The 20359-nt window shown below is 46.0% G+C and overlaps 2 protein-coding genes across 2 annotated transcripts in view; one reads left to right on the top strand and one right to left on the bottom strand.

The window, feature by feature from the left end:
• Positions 1 to 20359, bottom strand: part of eif3d (eukaryotic translation initiation factor 3, subunit D) — a 39612-nt gene that overhangs the window by 2018 nt on the left and 17235 nt on the right. The window contains exons 5-13 of the mRNA XM_069908644.1: positions 19530 to 19618; positions 18300 to 18372; positions 16278 to 16393; positions 15245 to 15377; positions 14067 to 14214; positions 13740 to 13894; positions 11129 to 11214; positions 7709 to 7838; positions 2902 to 3044 (exon numbers count right to left, since the gene is read on the bottom strand). Of these exons, the coding sequence (XP_069764745.1) occupies positions 2902 to 3044; positions 7709 to 7838; positions 11129 to 11214; positions 13740 to 13894; positions 14067 to 14214; positions 15245 to 15377; positions 16278 to 16393; positions 18300 to 18372; positions 19530 to 19618 (1073 nt within the window). The remainder of the gene's footprint in view (positions 1 to 2901; positions 3045 to 7708; positions 7839 to 11128; positions 11215 to 13739; positions 13895 to 14066; positions 14215 to 15244; positions 15378 to 16277; positions 16394 to 18299; positions 18373 to 19529; positions 19619 to 20359) is intronic.
• Positions 1 to 20359, top strand: part of LOC138748436 (synaptogyrin-1-like) — an 83098-nt gene that overhangs the window by 53801 nt on the left and 8938 nt on the right. The gene's annotated exons all lie outside the window — the stretch shown is intronic.

The raw sequence follows: 20359 nt of genomic DNA, 5'->3' as shown, positions 1-20359 counted from the left end.
GTTATCATCTGGAGAATCCTGATGGGGCAAGTTTCGTCAGCAAGACGCTGAGGTGACTGATGGAAGTACCTCAGTTGTGGATGCCCTAGAACAACAAATCTCTCTCTGAAAACCGACAAGAACCTTCCTGAGCGGAAACCATTTATCTTTTAAGCATGAAAGCTGGTGAACTTTATAAATGTTAAATTCTGTGCACAGTATAAGAATTGCCTGCAACCAGTGAACTTGGAGAAATGAGAAGTGAGATTGGACTGTGAACCAAATAACTTACACACACATTGCATATGTCTGCTTAGAATTAGAAGGCGGTTAAGTTAGGTTAGTTAACTTAAGTTAAAGTATGAGTCTATTTTCATGTATAAAGATAATTAAAAGCAACTTTTGTTTAAGTAACCATTTGTCTTGGTGAATATCTACTGCTGCTGGGTTTATGGGTCCTCTGGGCTCGTAACAGAGCCACCTGGCCAGTTATTCATACACCATCAGGCATTTTACTGCAAAGCAGGCATGGCCGCAGGACAACATAGGCCAGCAGCTTCAGGACCACGCTTCTGTCAGATTTAAGAGGCTTTGAACTGTAACAAAAAGTGAAGAGACAGAACCTCAGAATGATCCACCTAAAGAGATGCTGGAACTGGACATTCGTAGCTTAAAGGAAATTAGGAAGTTCAGAGAAAGATAAACCACGTCAAAGAGCAAAGGGAGAAAGGGAGGTGGATGGGATTATCTGTTTCAGCGACGTCGAATGAGGTAAAACATCAGGTCATGGGATCTTTTTAATCTACCCGAAAGGTCAGATTGAGCCTCAAGAAATTATATAGAAGCTTTCCTGCATACGTGAAATTAAATAAACATTTAAAAAAAAATCAAGCCTCAAGAAGTACAACATTCCCCCAGTTTTGTCGCCCAAGTGCAGCCCCTCTCAGAGAACAGCACTTCCTCAGCACCGACCCTGGACACGAGACAGAAGGTGTAAAATCTGTGGAATTTGTTGCCACAGGCGGTTGTGGAGGCCGGGTCAGTGGGTGTATTTAAAGCAGAGATTGATAGGTTCTTGATTAGTCAGGGCATCAAAGGATATGGGGAGAATGGCAGGGCCGACTCGATGGGCTGAATAGCATACTTCTGCTCCTATGTTTTATGGTCTGCAATCATGCTGGAGTCAGTGGAGCTGTGAAGAAGTCATAACAACCAATCAGGTGAGGCTTAGGAGTCGAATTGGATCAAATCCGACACATGCTTCACAGAGAGGTGCAGGACAGCAGCATCAGCCAATTGGCCTAAACTCCCCTCAGGTAATCTCTTAATCCCACAATTATTCCATACATTTTGCAAACTATTTTCCTCTTGAATACTTATCCAATCCCCCTTTCAATGCTCCAATTGAAATTGTGCCCACAGGCAACAAACTGCAGTAAAACCCATTATTTGGAATTCAAGCAACCTGCGGCCTCAGAAACCAGCAAAAAAAAAAAGCAGAAAATATCTTTAAAATATGGGTTTAAAATTACCGCCCCCTCGCCATTAGTTTGCCTATCAGGCAATCTCAAGCAACCAGAAAATTCACTTATCCGGCTTCTACCAATTCCTATAGGTGCTGGATACCAGGGTTTTTACTGTACAAATCACAATTCACCCAGTTTCCAAACATCCCCTGTTTCATTTGCCAGTCCTCAGTGTTTGATTAGACCATCCTGTAACTGGGTCAGTTTTCATTTGTTCTATTGTAAATCCTCTACACGTTCAGTATCTAATCCTGTGATATCAGGACTTGGCCATTGCCAGACCACAGAAAATGCCAGAAAACAGAAACTGACCCCTGAGGGAACCCCCTACGTAAACAAATCAAAAGTAGAACAAAGTTTAAAACAAGAAATCATACTGTGGGGTGGCACAGTTAGTGTAGTAGTTAACCTTTACAGCACCGGTGATCGGAACATTAGTACAAACTCCTTACATACAGCACAGAACTTGAACCCCAGTCCTGATCACTGGTGCTGTGAAGGATGAATCTGCCTCAATTGGCACCAGGGTTTGAGTCTGTAAGGAGTTGGTACTAACAGTGGCAGACTCAACCTTTACAGCGCCAGCGATCGGGGTCAAGCCCTTGCATAAAGTTATGAGCAAAACGTGGGCTGGCATCTGAACAAAATGGTGGGGGTGGGGAGAGGCCGGGGGAGGAGCACCGTCCCACTGGGCAGGATTAATAGGTAGCAAATGAGGTGTTGTTCTATGCCCCACTCCTGTACTGATATATCTGAACATGGCCTCGTGCTGCCAAACCAAGAACACCTGTAAACTGAAGGAGCAACACCTCATATTCTGTCTGGGCCATCTCTAACCTAACGGCATTAATATTGACTTCTCCGGTCTCTGCCAGCCCACTCCCCGTTCTCCCTCTCTTCCCCATCTCTCTGTCTTCTTTCCTCCAGCTCTCCACCCTCTTCCCTCTCCATTCACAGAGCCATCCCCCCACTTTGTTACCTCCTGCCTGTAGGAATTGCTCCTTCCCCCGCCTCCCCCCACACCATCTTGTTGGGGATCTGCCTACATTTTGATGAGGGGCTCAAGGGTGAAACGTTGGTTATGCACCTGTTACATAAAGTACAGTGTTTGACCTGCACTAGCATTGAACTTTCACCTGAGCAAAAACCCAGTCACAGGGAGAAGGTGCAGACATCAGACAGGACCGAACCTGAGTGGCTGGAGCTGAGAAACCTTTTCTGATCCAAGGAGAACCACTCAGTATCTCCATTCACTTCCCGAATCTGGGCCCCTCTCACCTTTGAACGTCCTTGCAGATCTCTGCCTTTTTATTCAGTCGGATTCAACCCCCCCCCCCCACCCCCGCCTCCCCCCCCCCCACCACCACCTTCAGCTTCGCAAGCCCAACATTCTTACCCTAGTTTGAGATATTCCGACCCAGCCAGCAGCGCACAGCAGGTCCATCGTGCCAGCTTGTAGCTGTTGTTCTTCAGCTCGGTGGCGAGGACAGCTCCCCTCTGCGAGTCCAGCTTCTGTCTCCAGTCCACGCCATTGCAGTACTGCCCAGGAGCAGAAATTCAATGTGCATATACAGAGCATTATTTTACACCCCAATAAGCCTCGTATAACAATCACAAAAATGAGATGACAGCTTTATTAAACTGCGGATGTTACTGCAACGTTGTTACAGTGCCAGCGACTGGATTAAAATCCTGCGCTGTCTGCAAGGAGTTCGTACATTCTCCCCGTGTCTGAGTGGGTTTCCCCAGGAGGCCTCCCACCCTAAAACAAACCAGGGTTGTAGGTTAATTGGGCAGCACAGGTTCGTGGGCCGAATTAGCCCACATGCTGTATGTCTAAAGAAATTAGTAAAAATACTCAGCTAAAGGACTACCTGGGGCTGGAGAAACAGCAGCGATAAACTATTTCACTCACACCGAACTGGCTCAATTTCCAATCTGCACCTAGTTAGGAGAACCCCTGTATGTGTGCAGACTGTCTTAGGGACCTATTATGAGAGACCCCTCTTCAAACTACCAACTCCCCTGGCACTTATTTCACCAGAAACTCCTGAAAGCACCGATACTCAAATTGAATAGGTTGGGGTGTTGTGTGAATACACAAAAGGATGCAAAGCAACGAGTTACCTTGGGTCGTCTCTCAGATGGAAATTCACCCTCTGCCCCATCCCTTCCTTCTCAAGACCCAGCTGAAGCCACAAACAGCAGCAATCGTCACCATTGGGCAAATTGAACCAGGTGGCCAGGTCTGATTTGCCAAGGGATACATAAACCCGTCTCTGTACCTGGGGCTCTTGAGCATGGGTTTGGAGGCATGGAAGGGAAAGGAGGAAGGTACAAGCAGGGTTTCTAATTCTTAGGCGCTGTTCAGCATCTCATCAGCACGAACAAGCAGGTACAGTGACCCCTCCCCTCCCCCGAGTTCAGTCCTGACCTGGTCGCTGTCGGTGTTGAGTACTGTCTGGGTTTCTCCCAGGAGCTCTTATTTCCCCCCATATCCTGCAAATGGGCCTGTACATTACTCCTCCGAAAGGTGGGTAGTAAGAGAGTCAAAGGATAAGCACATGGGAGAGTATAGGTGAAAGGACAGATAGGAATGAATATAGAACTTACTGACCCTGTATATTCTTACAAAAAAAGTAACCCCCCCCCCAACCTTGTAACCTAATTTTCTTTCATCCATGTGCCTGTCTCTTAACTGTCTTTGTCATTTAAGTCTCTTAAATACCCCTAATGTTTCAGCCTCCACCATGACCCCTGGCAAGGCATTCCAGGCACCCAGAATCTTGTGTAAAAAAAAAACAACTCACCCTTGATGTCTCCCCTAAACTTTCCTCCCCTCACTTTGTACAGATGCCCTCTGGAGTTGGCTATTCCTACCCTGGGAAAAAGACACTGGCCGTCTACCTTATCTATGCTCTTAGAATCTTACAGATCTCTCTTCACGCCAAGGAGAAAAGCCCCAGCTCCTGCTAACATTGCCTCATAAGAAATATTTTCTAATCCAGGTTCTTTCTTCTTTGGCTTGGCTTCGCGGACGAAGATTTATGGAGGGGGTAAAAAGTCCACGTCAGCTGCAGGCTCGTTTGTGGCTGACAAGTCCGATGCGGGACAGGCAGACACGATTGCAGCGGTTGCAGGGGAAAATTGGTTGGTTGGGATTGGGTGTTGGGTTTTTTCTCCTTTGCCTTTTGTCAGTGAGGTGGGCTCTGCGGTCTTCTTCAAAGGAGGTTGCTGCCCGCCAAACTGTGAGGCGCCAAGATGCACGGTTTGAGGCGTATCAGCCCACTGGCGGTGGTCAATGTGGCAGGCACCAAGAGATTTCTTTAGGCAGTCCTTGTACCTTTTCTTTGGTGCACCTCTGTCACGGTGGCCAGTGGAGAGCTCGCCATATAACACGATCTTGGGAAGGCGATGGTCCTCCATTCTGGAGACATCTTTGTAAATCTCCTCTGCCAGCCTCTCCACAGCTTCCACATCCTTCCTGTGAGGAGGTGACCAGAAATGATGGGCTGGGCAGAGTCCTATTCTGTAAGAGAACGTGAAACCTCCAGAGCAGATTCACTTACAGCAGCGATGACCCCACCCATCCCCAAAAGCATCCAGAAAGGAGGCTAAATCCACTAAAGTGCTGGATAAATTCAGCAGGCCATGCAGCGTTCACCAGTGGGAGGGAGGCGGAGGAGCATCTACAGGACTGCTTTGAATCAGTGAACTGGAACATATTCAAGAACTCATCCATAAACTTGACTGAATATGCAACAGGTGTCACTGACTTCATCAAGATCTGCGTGAACGAGTGTGTGTCCACGCGCAAATACTGGATGTTCTCCGAAACCCGCTGAGGGTGTGAACAAGGGTGTTTAAGGCTGGGGATCTCGATCTTTACAAGTAGTCCAGGTATGACTTGCGGAAGGCCATCTTTGAAGCAAAGTGGCAATTCCGGAGGAAGGAAGAGAGAGAGAGAGAGAGAGAGAGAGAGAGAGAGAGAGAAAAGAGAGAGAAGAGAGAGAGAGAGATACATGCCAGCTATGGCAGGGAGTACAGGCCATTACAAAGTGAGGTCAAACACTCTTGATGGCTGTGATGCTTCACTACCTGATGATCTGAACACCTTCTATACCCACTTTGAGAAGAAGAACCCAAAAATGCTGAGGACCCTGTGATACCGTCTCTGGGGTCGACATCAGAACATAATTCAAGAGGGTGAACCCTCACAAGGCATCAGGCCTTGGCAAGGTACTGAAAGTTTGCGCCAACCAACTAGCCGGAGTATTCACGGACATTTTCAATCTCTCACTGCTGAAGTCAGAGGTTCCCACCAGCTTCAAAAGGGCATCCATCATCCCGGTACCCAAGAAGAGCTGTATGAGCTGCCTCAATGAATATCGCCCAGTAGCACTAACCTCTACTGTGATGAAATCCTTTTGAGAGGTTGGTCATGGCCAGAATGAACACGGACCTAAGCAAAGACCCGCTGTAATTCACCTATTGTCACAATCGCTCCACAGCAGATGCAGTATTGCTGTCTCTCCACTCAGCACTGGGACACCTCGAAAACAGCAGCTCATTCATATGGCTGCTCTTCATTGACTACAGCTTGGGCTTCAACACTTTTATTCCCTCAGTGCTGGTCAAGAAGCTACAAACTCTAGGCCTCTGAACCTTACCCACTCCGGCAACTGGATCCTTGATTTTCTCATTGGAAGATCACAGTCAGTATCAATCTCCTCTTCAATGATCATCAACACCAAGGATGCGGGCTTATCCCACTGCTCTACTCATTATATACCCATGACCGTGTGGCCAAACACAATTCCGACGCCATCTACATTTGCTGATGACACCACAGTTGTCGGCAGAATCACAAATGGCAAATGAGGAAGTGTACAGAGGGGAGAGAGCTTGTTGAATGGTGTGAGAATCGGTCCTGAAGTCTCCTCGTTGATGCATTCAAAAAGAAGGCTCGCCAGCGGCTATACTTTGTGAAGTGTTTGAGGAGATTTGATACGTCACTGAAGACTCTCGTAAACCTCTACAGGTGGACCGCGAAGAGCATCCTGGCTGGTTGCATCACTGCCTGTTGTGGAGGCGCCAACTCTCAGGGCAAGAAGGTTAACTCGACCTGCAACATCACAGGCACCAAACTTCACTCCATTGAGGACATAAGGCAGTGTCTTAGAAAAACATCCTCTATCCTCAAAGACTCCCCACCACCAAGAACATGCCCTCTTCACTCTGCTACCATTGGGGAAAATGTACAGGGGCCTCAAAATTCAGCGGCACAAGGACAGCTTCTTCCCTGCTGCCATCAGATTCCTGAATGATCAATGAACCAAAGACACTGCCTTAATTTTTGTGCACGATTATTATTTTATATATTTTTAAAAATAAGACGGCTATAATGAATGTTTGCACTGTGACGCTGCAACAATAAATTCTGATTCTTTACGTAGGGCCTGACTTCTGACCTGTGCCCCTCCCACCCACCGTTTTATTCAGTCCTGCGTTTTGCTCAGTCCTTGACGAAGGGCTCAGCCCCTAAATGTTGGTTATGTATCTTTTCCATAAAGAACACTGCATGACTTGCTAAGTTTCCTCCACCATTTTTGTATATTAAACTATAATCACAGCGTCTGCAGACATTCCTGTTTAACTTCACAAAGGCTACCCAGGATAGGGACCATGTTTAAGATTTTAAAAGGGACAGACAGAGTAAATGTGGATAGGCTTTTTCAATTAAGGGGGAGATTCAAACTAGAGGACATGGTTTAAGATTGAAGGGGGAAAATTATAAGGGGAACATGAGGGGAAATTTCTTTACGCAGAGGGTGGTGGGGATGTGGAATGAGCTTCCGGCAGACGTGGTCGAGGCGGGATCATTGGTTACATTTAAGGAAAGACTGGATCGTTACATGGATAGGAGGGGACTAGAGGGGTATGGACCGGGTGCTGGTCAGTGGGACTAGGAGGGTGGGGATTTGTTACGGCATGGACTAGTAGGGCCGAACTGGCCTGTTCTGTGCTGTAAGTGGTTATATGGTTATATGGAGTTATTGAAAGAAGGGAATCTTTTCAATAAGGGGTGGGGGGAGCTTGCACTGCAGTCACAGGGGTGCATCTTCTCTGCTGGGAATCGATGGACTATCAGTCTCCAGGGACCTATATTCCAGTCTCATGACCAGGCTGCTTCTGGTGCTTACCCTCGAATCCCACTCGTTCAGCGTCTTGATGTTGATGAACGACACTTCGCCATTGGCCCCCGTCATGACACCATCGTGTTCACAACGCACGATCAGATCAATGTCTTCCCCCAGCTTCCACCTCCGGTACCTGCAGGAAGAGTCACAGGAATCAAGAGGGAGCAGCAATAGAAACGTGAAGCCAAAACTGGAGACACGGGGGAGACTAAGACATTGGAATCTGGAGCAACAATCAATCTGCTGAAGGAAAGAGGCTTGAGTAGCATTAGTGGGAGAGAGAGAATGGTTTCAGATCAGAAACCTTCATCAGGACTGAATAAGAACACAACAAATAGGAGCCTGTCAAACCTGCTCCACCATTCAATGAGATCATGGCTGATCTGATGATCGGCTCTTCTCCACCTACCTGCCTTTTCCCCATATCCTTTAATTCCCCGACTATGTAAAAAATTGATCCAACTTTGTCTTAAATATATTCACTGAGGTCACTTCCACTGCTTCAATGGGCAGAGAATTCCATAGATTCACCCCCCTCTGGGAAAAGCAGTTCCTCCTCATCTCCGTCCTAAATCTACTCACCTGAATCTTGAGGCTATGTCCCCGAGTTCTAGTCCCCCCCCCCCCCACCAATGGGAACAACTTACTTACTATCTTATCTTAACTATGCTTCTCATTATTTTTATATGCTTCTATGAGATCCCCTCTCATTCTTCTAAATTCCAGTGAGTACAGTCCCAGATGTCTCAATCTCTCCTCATAGGGTAACCCCCCTCATCCCTGGAATCAACCTGGTGAACCTCTTTTGCAGCGCCTCCAAAGCCAGTACATTCTTCCTCAAAGGAAACCAGAACTGCATGCTGTACTCCTGATGCAGCCTCAACAGGTAAATTTGCAGCTTAACCTCCCTGCTCCTAAATTCAATTCCGCTGGCAATGAAGGCCAACATTCCAGTTGCCTTCTTGATAGCCTGCTGCACCTGTAATGACTTCTGCTGGAAACTTTTCTCTCACTGATGCTGCCTGACTCTAGCAGATTGTTTGTTGCTTCTGGAACCAAAATGGTTCATTTAAAAGGATGCCCAGTAGAATTACAGTTTACTGAAGACAAAGAACCCAGTGCTCAAACCCCACCTGTTTCATAATTTGAACACAATTGGCTTTAATTTACATACAGTAATATTTTGTTATCCGGAATTCAAGTAACCGGCAAAATAAAATAGCAGAAAATAAACAGGTAAAAAATAAGAAATTTAAAAATTGGCACCCCTTTAGTCTTCAGTTCCCCAATCCCCAGGCAACCGGAAATTTCACTTATCCAGCATCTACCAATCCCCCATAGATGATGGATACCAGGGATTTTACATCCGGAAATAAAAATGGGATTAGGAAACATGAGCATAAAGCTGTCCAGTTGTTTGTATTCCTGACCCATTCACTGACATTCCTTTGGGAAGGTAAACCAGTCATTTGGAAACAAATCTGTGTTGCCGAGTCATAACTAAACTGTTTCTGCTGGCAACTGTGCTGCGGACCTCCGGTGCTTTCTTCAACCCCATCTATGCCAGCTTTCTTGTCAGTTCCCACGGTTACAGAATTAATAGGGGAGGGGTGGGGTCACACATTTTAGAATTGTGTACAGGTCTACCCCGCTTTACAAAACTAGAGCATTCCTATGTAACCTTTTGTAAGCCAAAATGGTGTAAAGCGAAGACCCACTTCACTATGATTGGAGGCTATTTTCGTATAAGCGCAAACTCGTTCAAATCTTTTTGTAAAAGCAAATTTTTGTAATTCGAGTATTCGTAAAGCGGGGTACACCCATAGAGGAACGACTTCAAAGTTCAGGTTTATTGTCAAGAGTACATGCATGGTACACATACCACTTTGGGTTTCTTTTTCCTGCGGGCCAGGCAGAATTATGGAAAATCAGACAGTGTGGAGAGGCTGGTCTTGTTTATCCCGACGCAAACGAGGGTGACCCAACAGAACTGGTTGCTATTTAAGTGATATTATACCCAGTTCAATAAGAAGGGTGGATATGTGAGCAGTCTAGCTAGCAAGTCAACTCTAACACACATGGGGCAGGATAAAGCAGAAGAGCAAGAGCACAATGCAGTGTGGTGTCACAGTGAAAAGATCAGTTGGTACATGGCAAGGGCAGCATGAGTCCCAAACCTGGAAGATTTAAAAGGGTAACATTAGCATTTATTTGGAGAAAAATCTCTGCTGGGAGGAGGTTGCAAAATGTTACCTCGCTACGGCGTCTGCTTTTATAGATATTAAATCGCAAGAGGCATACCATATACACGCGTGTTAAGATAAGCGTATACAGAGCCGTTGTCATACCCACACTCCTGTTCGGCTCCGAATCATGGGTCCTCTACCGGCACCACCTACGGCTCCTAGAACGCTTCCACCAGCGTTGTCTCCGCTCCATCCTCAACATCCATTGGAGCGCTTACATCCCTAACGTCGAAGTACTCGAGATGGCAGAGGTCGACAGCATCGAGTCCACGCTGCTGAAGATCCAGCTGCACTGGATGGGTCACGTCTCCAGAATGGAGGACCATCGCCTTCCCAAGATCGTGTTATATGGCGAGCTCTCCACTGGCCACCGTGACAGAGGTGCACCAAAGAAAAGGTACAAGGACTGCCTAAAGAAATCTCTTGGTGCCTGCCACATTGACCACCGCCAGTGGGCTGATAACGCCTCAAACCGTGCATCTTGGCGCCTCACAGTTTGGCGGGCAGCAACCTCCTTTGAAGAAGACCGCAGAGCCCACCTCACTGACAAAAGGCAAAGGAGGAAAAACCCAACACCCAACCCCAACCAACCAATTTTCCCCTGCAACCGTGTCTGCCTGTCCCACATCGGACTTGTCAGCCACAAACGAGCCTGCAGCTGACGTGGACTTTTTACCCCCTCCATAAATCTTCGTCCGCGAAGCCAAGCCAAAGAAGAAAATAGTTTTATTTTGTGGACCAAATTTTAGGGTAAAATTTATAGGATTAAATATTACACGCATACTACTTTTGACTATGGTAAGTACCTGTGTCGTTTGAGGCATCAGGAGCTTGGATGGGCGGGTGGATGGACAGGACCCATAGTAGGCATATCAAAAACAAGTGAGCATGGGGTTAAGGTGAATGGAAGGAGTTTGAGGGGATCTAATAGTTTTGTTCAGAGTGGTTATACCTGGAATGTGCTGGCTCAGAACTTGGTGGCATCGGACAATCACCATATCAGACAGAAATTTAAATAGGCACAGCGTAGGATAGTTTTATTGTGGGGAAATGGGAGGAGTGCAGATTAACGAAAAGGTCAGCGCAGATGTGATGGGCTGAAGGGCCTGTTTCTTTGCTGTACACAGACTGAGCGCTAGGAGCCACTTGGTCTGCTCCTGGTTCCTGCATTCCCTACCTGTATCCCACCGAAGCCACCTCATTCTTGTCCACATCATCCTCCACGAAAGGGTTTGGGTTTGGGAACTTGTACTTCTCAACGCCCTGCAGCAGAAAGAAACCGTAAAGTCTGTGTTCAGCAGCAAATACTCGCGGAGGTCTGGATCCTAACGAACAATTCATCAACCAGCCGCTGTGAGAGCCAGCTCTGATCCTATTTCATTAAATGAATGTAGATTACTTTGCCACAGCAGTGGGATTTAAACTCGGGAGTCATTAGTCAATGCTTCATGACAGCCAGTACATTGATACTGTCTTGATGAAGGGAATGTTGGCAATTCTAAGTTCCTCCAGCATATTATTGCTCCAGGTTCCAGCATCTGCTGTCACCTGTGGGACTCCAGTACCTTTACTTAACTGCAGTACAGTCAGACCCCAGGTATCCGGCATCTATGGGGATTGGAGATGACTGCTAAATGTATTTTCCAGCTGCCTGAGATTGCGTGTTGCCTGATTGGTGAATTAACGGCAAGGTGTGCCAATTTTAAACCAGTATTTTTTTAATGTATTTATTTTACATAAATTTTCTTGCCGGTTTTGTGAGTCCCAGATAACACAGATTTTTAATGTATTAAGTGTTTCCAATAATATCCCTTCCATCCCAGAGAAGACCAGGGGTTAACATTCGGCCCCAAATTAGATTGTGGAGAGGAGGAATGAACATCTTTGAAGTTTACAAGCGACTTCATCACAAACTAATTAACACCTCACACTTAAACACCTGCTTTCTTACAATTAATTTAGTCGAATTCTCTGGAAGTCTCTGCCCATAGGGCGGTGGAGGCCAGGTCATCGGGCACACTAACCAGAAGTTGGAGAAGTGGGTGGGAGGCTGACATTGACAGCATTGCTCTGTGGGAGCATCACGATCTCTACAGCTTCAATGCCTCTATTCACAAGTGAGGCACTACGGCTACTCTCAACCCACTGGATTACATCAGCAGGACTTCAGAGAGGTGGGGAGGTGGTTTTATTATGTCTTGAGCACTATACAAGCTGCATTGAATTATTAAACAAGTAGATGCCTTATAATTAACCAATTAATCCTCCCCCAGAAGCAGCAGGTTGAAACCACATCCCAGTCGCAGAATGACACTGCAGCAAATGAGACCATTTAGCCTTTCATTCCCATGCTAGCTCTCCATTTAATCCTTCTCCCCACTCAAATTGCCAGAGCCTTCACTTTCTTTTATTTTGTGACATGCAATTGTATTTCAGTTATTTACCCAATCTGCCTCCACTATTTCAGACAGTATATCACAGAGGTAACGTTGCGGCTCTATAAAACGCTGGTTAGACCGCACTTGGGGCATTGGGTTCAATTGTAGTTGCCTCACTACAGGAAGGATGACGCTGGAGAGGGTGCAGAGGAGATTGACCGAGATGTTACCTAGATTATGAAATAAAACACAAAAGTCTGCAGATGCTGTGATTGTAGTAATGCTGGAGCTCAGCCGGTCTCGCAGCGCCCAACAGAGACATATTACCGACATTACAGGCCTGAGCCCTTCTTCAAGAATACAAGCAAAAAAGCAGGAAGGTATTTGAATAAAGACTGGAGAGAAAAAGCCAAAAGGTGTTAGTTGAAAATGACGAGGGGAAAGGCGAGGAATTGATTTTGGCTCCGTGAAAGGAGACATGTCTTATGAATCAAGGTTGACAGAAGGACTTTCCCCTTTGGAGCGACAACCCACGAAGGGTGACTTAATAAAGGTGTGGAAGATTATGAGGGGCCTGAATAGAGCAGACAGCCAGCTCTGTTTTCCCAGGGCGATAATAGCAAATGCCAGAAGGTATCTGTTTAAGGGAGATGTAAGTTTTTAAACAAAAGTGACTGGTGGTGGTGGAAGGCTGGTACAAAAGGAACATTCAAATTGGGCACATGGATGTAAGAAAAGTAGAGGGTTGTGTGTGCGAGGTCAGAAAGGATTAGATTGTGGCGGAGGAAGTTTACAGAGGTTGGCATAACATCGTGGGCTGAAGGGCCTGTGCTGTTCTACATACAACTCACTACATGGGAAGGTTGAGTCATTTCTCCTCTGCATTTTTCAGAGTTGCAAATCCCTTGGCAACTGGATACAGATCTTGATGTATGTTAATAACAAATAATAATTTAGAACACCGATGTCAAATTTCCCTTTAGCTTTCGATGCTTCTCGAGTTTTCCCACAAGAGATGTTCCCTCACTCCTGCGATCTGTCCAGTGAAACTTTTCTGCATCCACTCCAAGCCCACAGCACACATTCTTAGGTCAGAATTGAAGACCCACTAGCTCTGACCTGAACAGTTGTTTTTAGACGTACAGCACAGAAACAGGCCCTTCTGGACCACAAGCCCGAAATACCCCAATTAATCTAAAGCCATGTACGTTTTGAAGGGTGGGAGGAAACCGGGAGCACCCGGAGGAAACTCACGCAAACATGGGGAGGATGTACAAACTCCTGACAAGACAGCGGCGAGTTCAAGCCCCAGTCACTGGTGCTGTAACAGCGTTGCGCCAACCGCTACACTAAACATGCTGCCCTGGGTGGCTCTCAGTGAAGGCACAAGCTTGGGGAAAGGACACTTACCTCACTAGGCGTGCCTTTCCTCACCATCTTCAGACATTGCTGGGAGAAGTTGTGGTTGATGTAGGTGGCCTCCATGGCCAGATTCCGGGGAGAGTTGAAAGAATTCCCTTCATCCTGAGGGGGTTCATTCGCAGTCTCGCTGACTGTGAGGAGGTCTGAATGATCAAAGTAACAATTTAACCTCAACTCCAACCAGAAGATCCCATCAACGCACAGGAAGTAAAGGAAATTTCTATTTCTATTTAACGAGAGTTTTAAATTGTGGCATGTGAAGAAAGGCTGAGGGAGACAGTACGTGGGGAAGCACTGTCAACACGTTGGCCTTACCAAAGTCAGAGTGGTCACGTTTGTCGAAGAAGAGTTTGGAACCGACTCGCTGCACGATGATATCCCAGGAGTACACGGATCTGGTGCAGCACATCAGTGTGGCCAGGATGGCATCAGTCGCAAATACATTTCCCTGAGTCTTGGCCAGCTGCAAACAAACGCAGGCTCAGAACTGCACAGCAGGCAGTACACACTTGCCTTCAATCAAATGGCAACAGACAAACCACCCCAGCCTCCACTAGACTACCGCAGCAGGCGACAATTCCAATACCACACCCCGAGAATTTTAGGATTAATGTTCCTGCTCAACTGCACACAGAAAAGGACAGGAACATCAGTACAGACAGACCCCTACTTATGATGTCCCAACATACAAAATTTTAGTTACATTGGTTCTGTTCTCTCACTTTTAGGCAAATCTTTAGGTTTTTTTGGGCAAAATTTCACGTTTTATTTCAACCAAATCATATTTCCTGGCAAATCTTGACTTTTTTCAGAAAAATCTCACGTTCTTGGGCAAATCTCGCATCTCCCCTCCCCCCCCCCCCCCCCCCCCCCCCCGGCAAACCTCAGTTTTTAACCCTGGCAAATCTCGCTGTTTTTCTATCCCCTGGCAAATCTCGCATCTTTCCTCCCGGCAAATCTCGTGGGGTTTTTTCCCCAGGAAAATCCCACGTTTTTTTTGGCCCAATTTCAATTTACAATGCGAGTCCCAGAACTGAATCCCATTGTAAGTCGGGGTCTACCTGTACTTCTGATTCCCACCATGTCCCAACCCGGATGTAGAGGGATGACTACCTTCCTGCTCCTCAATGGTTGGGATGGGGAACAGGGGCCTGCAGAAAAGCAGCCAATAAACTACTGATTTGTGGATGAGGGGATAACTAAAAATCTCAAAACTACAGCAAACAACCTGTGAAGGTGGCAAAAGCTGCAGCAACCAGAGACCCCAGGTTTGAGACAGGCAACTTCTACTGCCTTCCAAACAATTACCACTATAAATCAATCCCAGTCATCTACAGCAGCACAACCTCCAGGCGTGACTGACAAGAGGAATTCATCCACCCGTCTACAGCCGGACTCAGACTTGCGGTGTCATCCTGCGCAGCCCTTTGTCAGATTAAGAGATGTTCCTTCCCTCCCGGATACAGTGAACAGCATCTGATCTGTGAGCTAACCTTGCGAATTACAGGATCATCAGTGGTAGTAACAGTGTGGAAAATCCTCTTGATGCTTCTTAGCTGTTTCTCATTCCGTGTGGTAATCCGGTCAAAGGCCTTGTCATAGTACTCCAGCGTGCCACAGCACTCTCTGAGGAGGAGAAGGGCACCACAGAGATCAGCTACTGGACAGATCACCCGTTCTAAATGCACAGGACAGCAATAGGCTACAGAGAGTTGTAAACTCGGCCAGCACCATCATGGGCGTTTGTCTTCACTCCATTAAGGACATCTTTAAGAGATGGTACCTCAAAAAAGCAGCCTCCATCATCAAGGTCCTCACCACCCATGCCTTTTTCTCATTGCTACCATCAGGAAGGACAAACAGGATACACAACCAACAGTATAAAAACAGCTTCTTCCCCATCCGCCATCAAGTTTCTGAACGGACACAACCTCATTTTTTTTGGCACTATTTAAAAGAAATCTTAAATATAGGTATTTGTAATTTTGCACCTTGTTCTGCACAACACTGTGCTGTAAAAACAACAAATTGAGTTACACATCTTCACAACAATAAACCGGATTCTGCTGTGGATGATCATTTTGGTTTATTTTTAACAAGCTGCCTTTTTGGCTGCAGCAGCCAACAATTTTGGTGCACCTGTAGATTGTGCAGAGGACATTGTTATGGTTATGACCTCAGCCTGTGTGTAATCCTCTCCAAAATGTACTGGGTGTAATTAGACGGCACATTTCATGGTCAGAATGAGCTTCTACCGTGTTGTATTTAATTCAGCCAAACTACCAGCAGGGTAAAACACCAACAACAGGCTGCTCTGTGCAATCACGTGGTTCCTAATAAGACTGGAGCTCAGAGTTACAGAGACATTCCAATGTTCGTCGGAATTACACTGCAAACTTCATCTGCCCGAGTCAGCAAGTAATAATTCTGGACTGGAGAGGTTTTCTAGTCCGCTTTGTTTAATCAGGGCAGGGCTGATGGGAGTAAAAAAAGATAGGAAATGAATTTCACATCAAAAATACTCACATGTCATTGGGATCGGCCACTTCCATGTATCTCATCTTCATCAGCCGTGGGAAGTCCATCTCCTCCTTCACCTCCCAGTCACTACGCACCTCGACGGAAGAATCTCTTGGCTTCAGCTGCATCCGTCACAAAAAAAGAATGCATCAACAAACCGGACTACAACAACTACTGCCTACATAGAACCTTTTAAGTGACAGAAGTATTGCAAGGTTCAAGGAACGTTATTCCAAACGCTCATGAAAAATCATGGAATCACAAATAATTAGTCACAGGTAAAGCTCTATGGAGCATTTTAAATGTTATTTGTTTTAAATTAAATTTAAATTTAGACACACAGATCAGTAATAGGCTCTTTCGGACCACAAGCCTGTGCTGACCAATTCCACCCAATTGGCCTACAACCCCTGGTACATTTTGAATGGTGGGAGTAAACTGGAGCCCCTGGGGAAAACAGACACGGGAGAATGTAAAGACAGCACCGGATTCAAACTCAGGTCACTGGCGCTGTAACAGCATTGCGCTAACCGTGCCGCCATGAAAATGTTAAAGCATTACGGAGGTCGTTCCAAGGTTAAGATCCAAGACACAGTCAGAGGAGTGGGTTAAGTCTGAGAATGAGCACAATTTCAGGATTCGCAAGGAGGTGCATTTACTCACATCAGATTAAAGGTTTCAAACACAGCAGGGGGAGGAAAATCTCTCAGCTTTGTTCTCAAGGACAATGTTATCCCAATCACCAAAAGCAACAAATGTTGAAATTAGGCACAACTTAACTGGGAAGCCCAGTTTCAGAAAATATAAAATGTCTCTGGCCACCCAGCTAAAAGTGAAAGCCTGTGGATGCACTGGGGAATTCACTGCATCCCCCAGTCACCCCGCCTCCTGACAAAGTGGGAATCTTTAATTATAGAACGGGGCCTCCCAGTTACAATCCCACCCAAGACAAAAAGGAGGAAAGGGAAGATTAAGAGAATAGACATACAGTAGGACCCCTGGTATCTGGAATTCAAGTAACTGGCACCCTCAAGAGCCAGCAAAAAAAACCCCAGGAAAATACATTTTAAAATCAAAATAAATAATAATAGGTTAAAAAAAAATACGCAAGTTTAAAACTGTGAAAATAAATGTTCTCTGAAGTAACTCATTAACCTTTAGTGAAGGTGGGAGCCAATATTTAACCAGCAGAGGAAGGCCTTGGTCAGGCTTTCTTTGTCGAAGCTGTTTGAATAAAGTTGTGTGAAACAGCAATGGCGTCGCCCAGGATGAAGAGCTGGTTGACGTCGCTCGCCGTTGGGGCGACTCTCTTAAAGTGTCTCCTTATCCCCGCTTAGTAAGAGTTGCACCGGTCAGTGGCTTTATCTTTAAACTTGTGGAAAGGGGGGGGAGGGGTTTAATGATCTATAATGTTATTGTTCATCTTTCAGGTGGCTCTGTGGAGGGGGAGGAACCTGCAGATGCAGGTGACAGTTGAATGATTTCAAAGAATGTGACTAAAAAAAATACTTTATATATTCATTCAAGTGAAGTTTGTTCAGTGTAGTATTTTTGTCTTTTAAACTATTTATTCTTAATGTAGGTGCATTAGGTCTCATTAACCGGGAAATACAAATCCACCATTTACCAATCCCCATAGGTGTCAGATACCAGGGGTTTTACTGTATTATAAATAAAACTCCAAAAATCATTATGTCAGCCTTGAATTAGGGGCCATGGGTGTGAAACCAAATGTCCACAAATTAGGCTCTTGCCCACCTATTCCATCCCATTATTATTTGTATTTTCCAGTCATTACACAATGATCTTCTTGTACACAGATGGCTCGTACATTTTAATGTGCAGAAAATTTGTTAAAGCAGCTCGTTAGCAGGAAGCAAAGGCTGGTTATTTGCTGTTGAGTTCTCGAGCATCCACAGAAATGTTGGACTGACTCAGCAATGGGTTGGACTAATTCACCCCCAAATTCTTTCTAAATCTCAGACTTTCTTTCCCTCCCTAATAGATCTGTACATTTTGAAACATCACCTGGTTTTTCTGGTCCCACTTTTGCCGCACACCAAATTGCTTCTGAAATTTCTTCTGCAGTCGCAAACGATCTCTGAAAATGATATCAAGTATGCAATGCATTGAGATGATTTTAGTGAACAAGGAAACAGCTCTGGTTGTGGTCGAGTGGAGAATCTCATCTGCCACGTGATCTACCGGCGAGTATCTGGATGGAAGTCGCATCACCTGCCAATGGAGGTTAGACTCTGCCTATATGACCATTGGCCCCTTTAATCACCTATTGATTACCTGGGCCAGACCCTCCAGCTTATAAAGTCCACCACGTGGAGAAGCTTTTCCTCCAGCCCTAATAAGAACCTTGCTCCACTCCAGGTCACGTACTGTGGACAACGCTGGAGGAGTCATTGGTAAGGTGTCATAGGGATCGGGCCCGTTGTATACAAGTGTTGTAGATAGCATCTGAGCCATGCCCACGTTAGACAATGACGGCGGGTGGTCCTTGGTTGTGAGAAGTCTGTATAAACAGTTGCTAGTATTGGTAGTGATGAGTCTGTGTTGTGTGATTGAGAGTACTAGTGTGTGTTATCCCTGTTGCAATCCCCTCATGAATGTTTTAATAAAGATCCTTCCTGTGCCCAGACTGTTCTTTGAACCTGCCAAACTTATTTCCCTTCCCACACGTTTGTTCAGAAACTAAACACAAGGGGGCAGTCAAGCAGCGAATCCTCCAGGTTTATACAGCGCCACCTCATGGCCAGCCGAGAACACTCCATTACTTTCAGCCCCAGCCCCAGGGTGGGACCACGAGCAGGATTGGAGATCGGCAGGAAGGGGACACCTTCGAGATCAATTTTACCAGATGCAACATCCAACAGCCAAAAAGAGCTGAGTATACATTATGGTGACACACTGCCACTGTTTCTTTAATTAGCAACCCAATTCATACGAACCTATTCTTCCTTTCTCACCAAACTGAGGAGAGAATGCAAGTTCTATCTAACAAGGGAAAAGGTTATTAGGTTGAAAGAGATTGAGGGGTTGTTCATCTTGACCCAAACATCTGAAGTCCTGCTTCATCCTAGTCCCCCACTATGAAATTGATGCAAATGTTAGACAGACCAACAGCACTAAATTCGCCCTCTGTGTGCAGGAAACAGTAGTCAAGAGAGCAAGAGAGTGAACCAAAGCAAGGGGCTTGAAACATTTGGGATGGGTGGTCAGGGAATGCCGAGTGGACAGTCTGCTCACCTCTCTTTCTGCTTGGCACTCTTCGGAAGAGTTTGCATGTTGAACTGCAGCAACTGCCGGCGATCTTTCTCCCGCCTCATGTTTCTTTGCTGTAAATGTTAAAACAAGTGTCAGTTCTGCATTGAACGAACAACATGGGATAATTCCATTTTACTGATGGACATCCAGCCTTTTCCACACACACAATCTTCCAGTTAACCTCACGCTTACTACATGGGCAACACAGTGGCTTAAATGGTAAAGATGTTGCCCACAGCTCCTTCTGAGCGGTCTGTATGGAGTTTACACTTTTTCCCTGTGACTTTGTGGGTTTCCCTGTGCTCCAGATTCATCCCATATCCAAATATGTACAGTTGGCCACTATGGATTGTCGCTAGTGTGTAGAATCTGCAGGGCATTGATGGGAATGAATAAATAAATGGGATAAGTGTCGTAGGTGCTTGACAGTGGGCTGAAAGGCCTGCCTCGGTGACTGTTTGACTTGGAACAAAACAACCAGCCTTGTCGTGTTGAAGCAAGTGGATCGCCACTTAAACCCTATAATGCTCCAAGCCCACAGGAACACACTGCACAAGTCCAGTGGAGCTCAAGCACACCATTAGATGCCTAGTCCCCCCCAGCTTTTCACCGTTTCCTCACAAGATTCCAACGTCCGCATTTTGTGTTTCTCCCCCACGATACCAGCCTGGTAACTTGACAACTTTGCCACCATTTTGGAGTCTGACATCTCTGGACCTATCATCAGCTCCTAACTTTTTTTGAATTTAGACATACAGCAAGGTAACAGACCCTTTTGGCCCACAAGTCTGTGCCGCCCAATTGACCTACAA

This window comes from Narcine bancroftii, chromosome 13 (genome assembly GCF_036971445.1).
Source record: "Narcine bancroftii isolate sNarBan1 chromosome 13, sNarBan1.hap1, whole genome shotgun sequence".
NCBI lineage: Eukaryota > Metazoa > Chordata > Chondrichthyes > Torpediniformes > Narcinidae > Narcine > Narcine bancroftii.
Note: the sequence above shows the minus strand (reverse complement) of the source record. Positions and strands in the feature narration are given on the sequence as shown.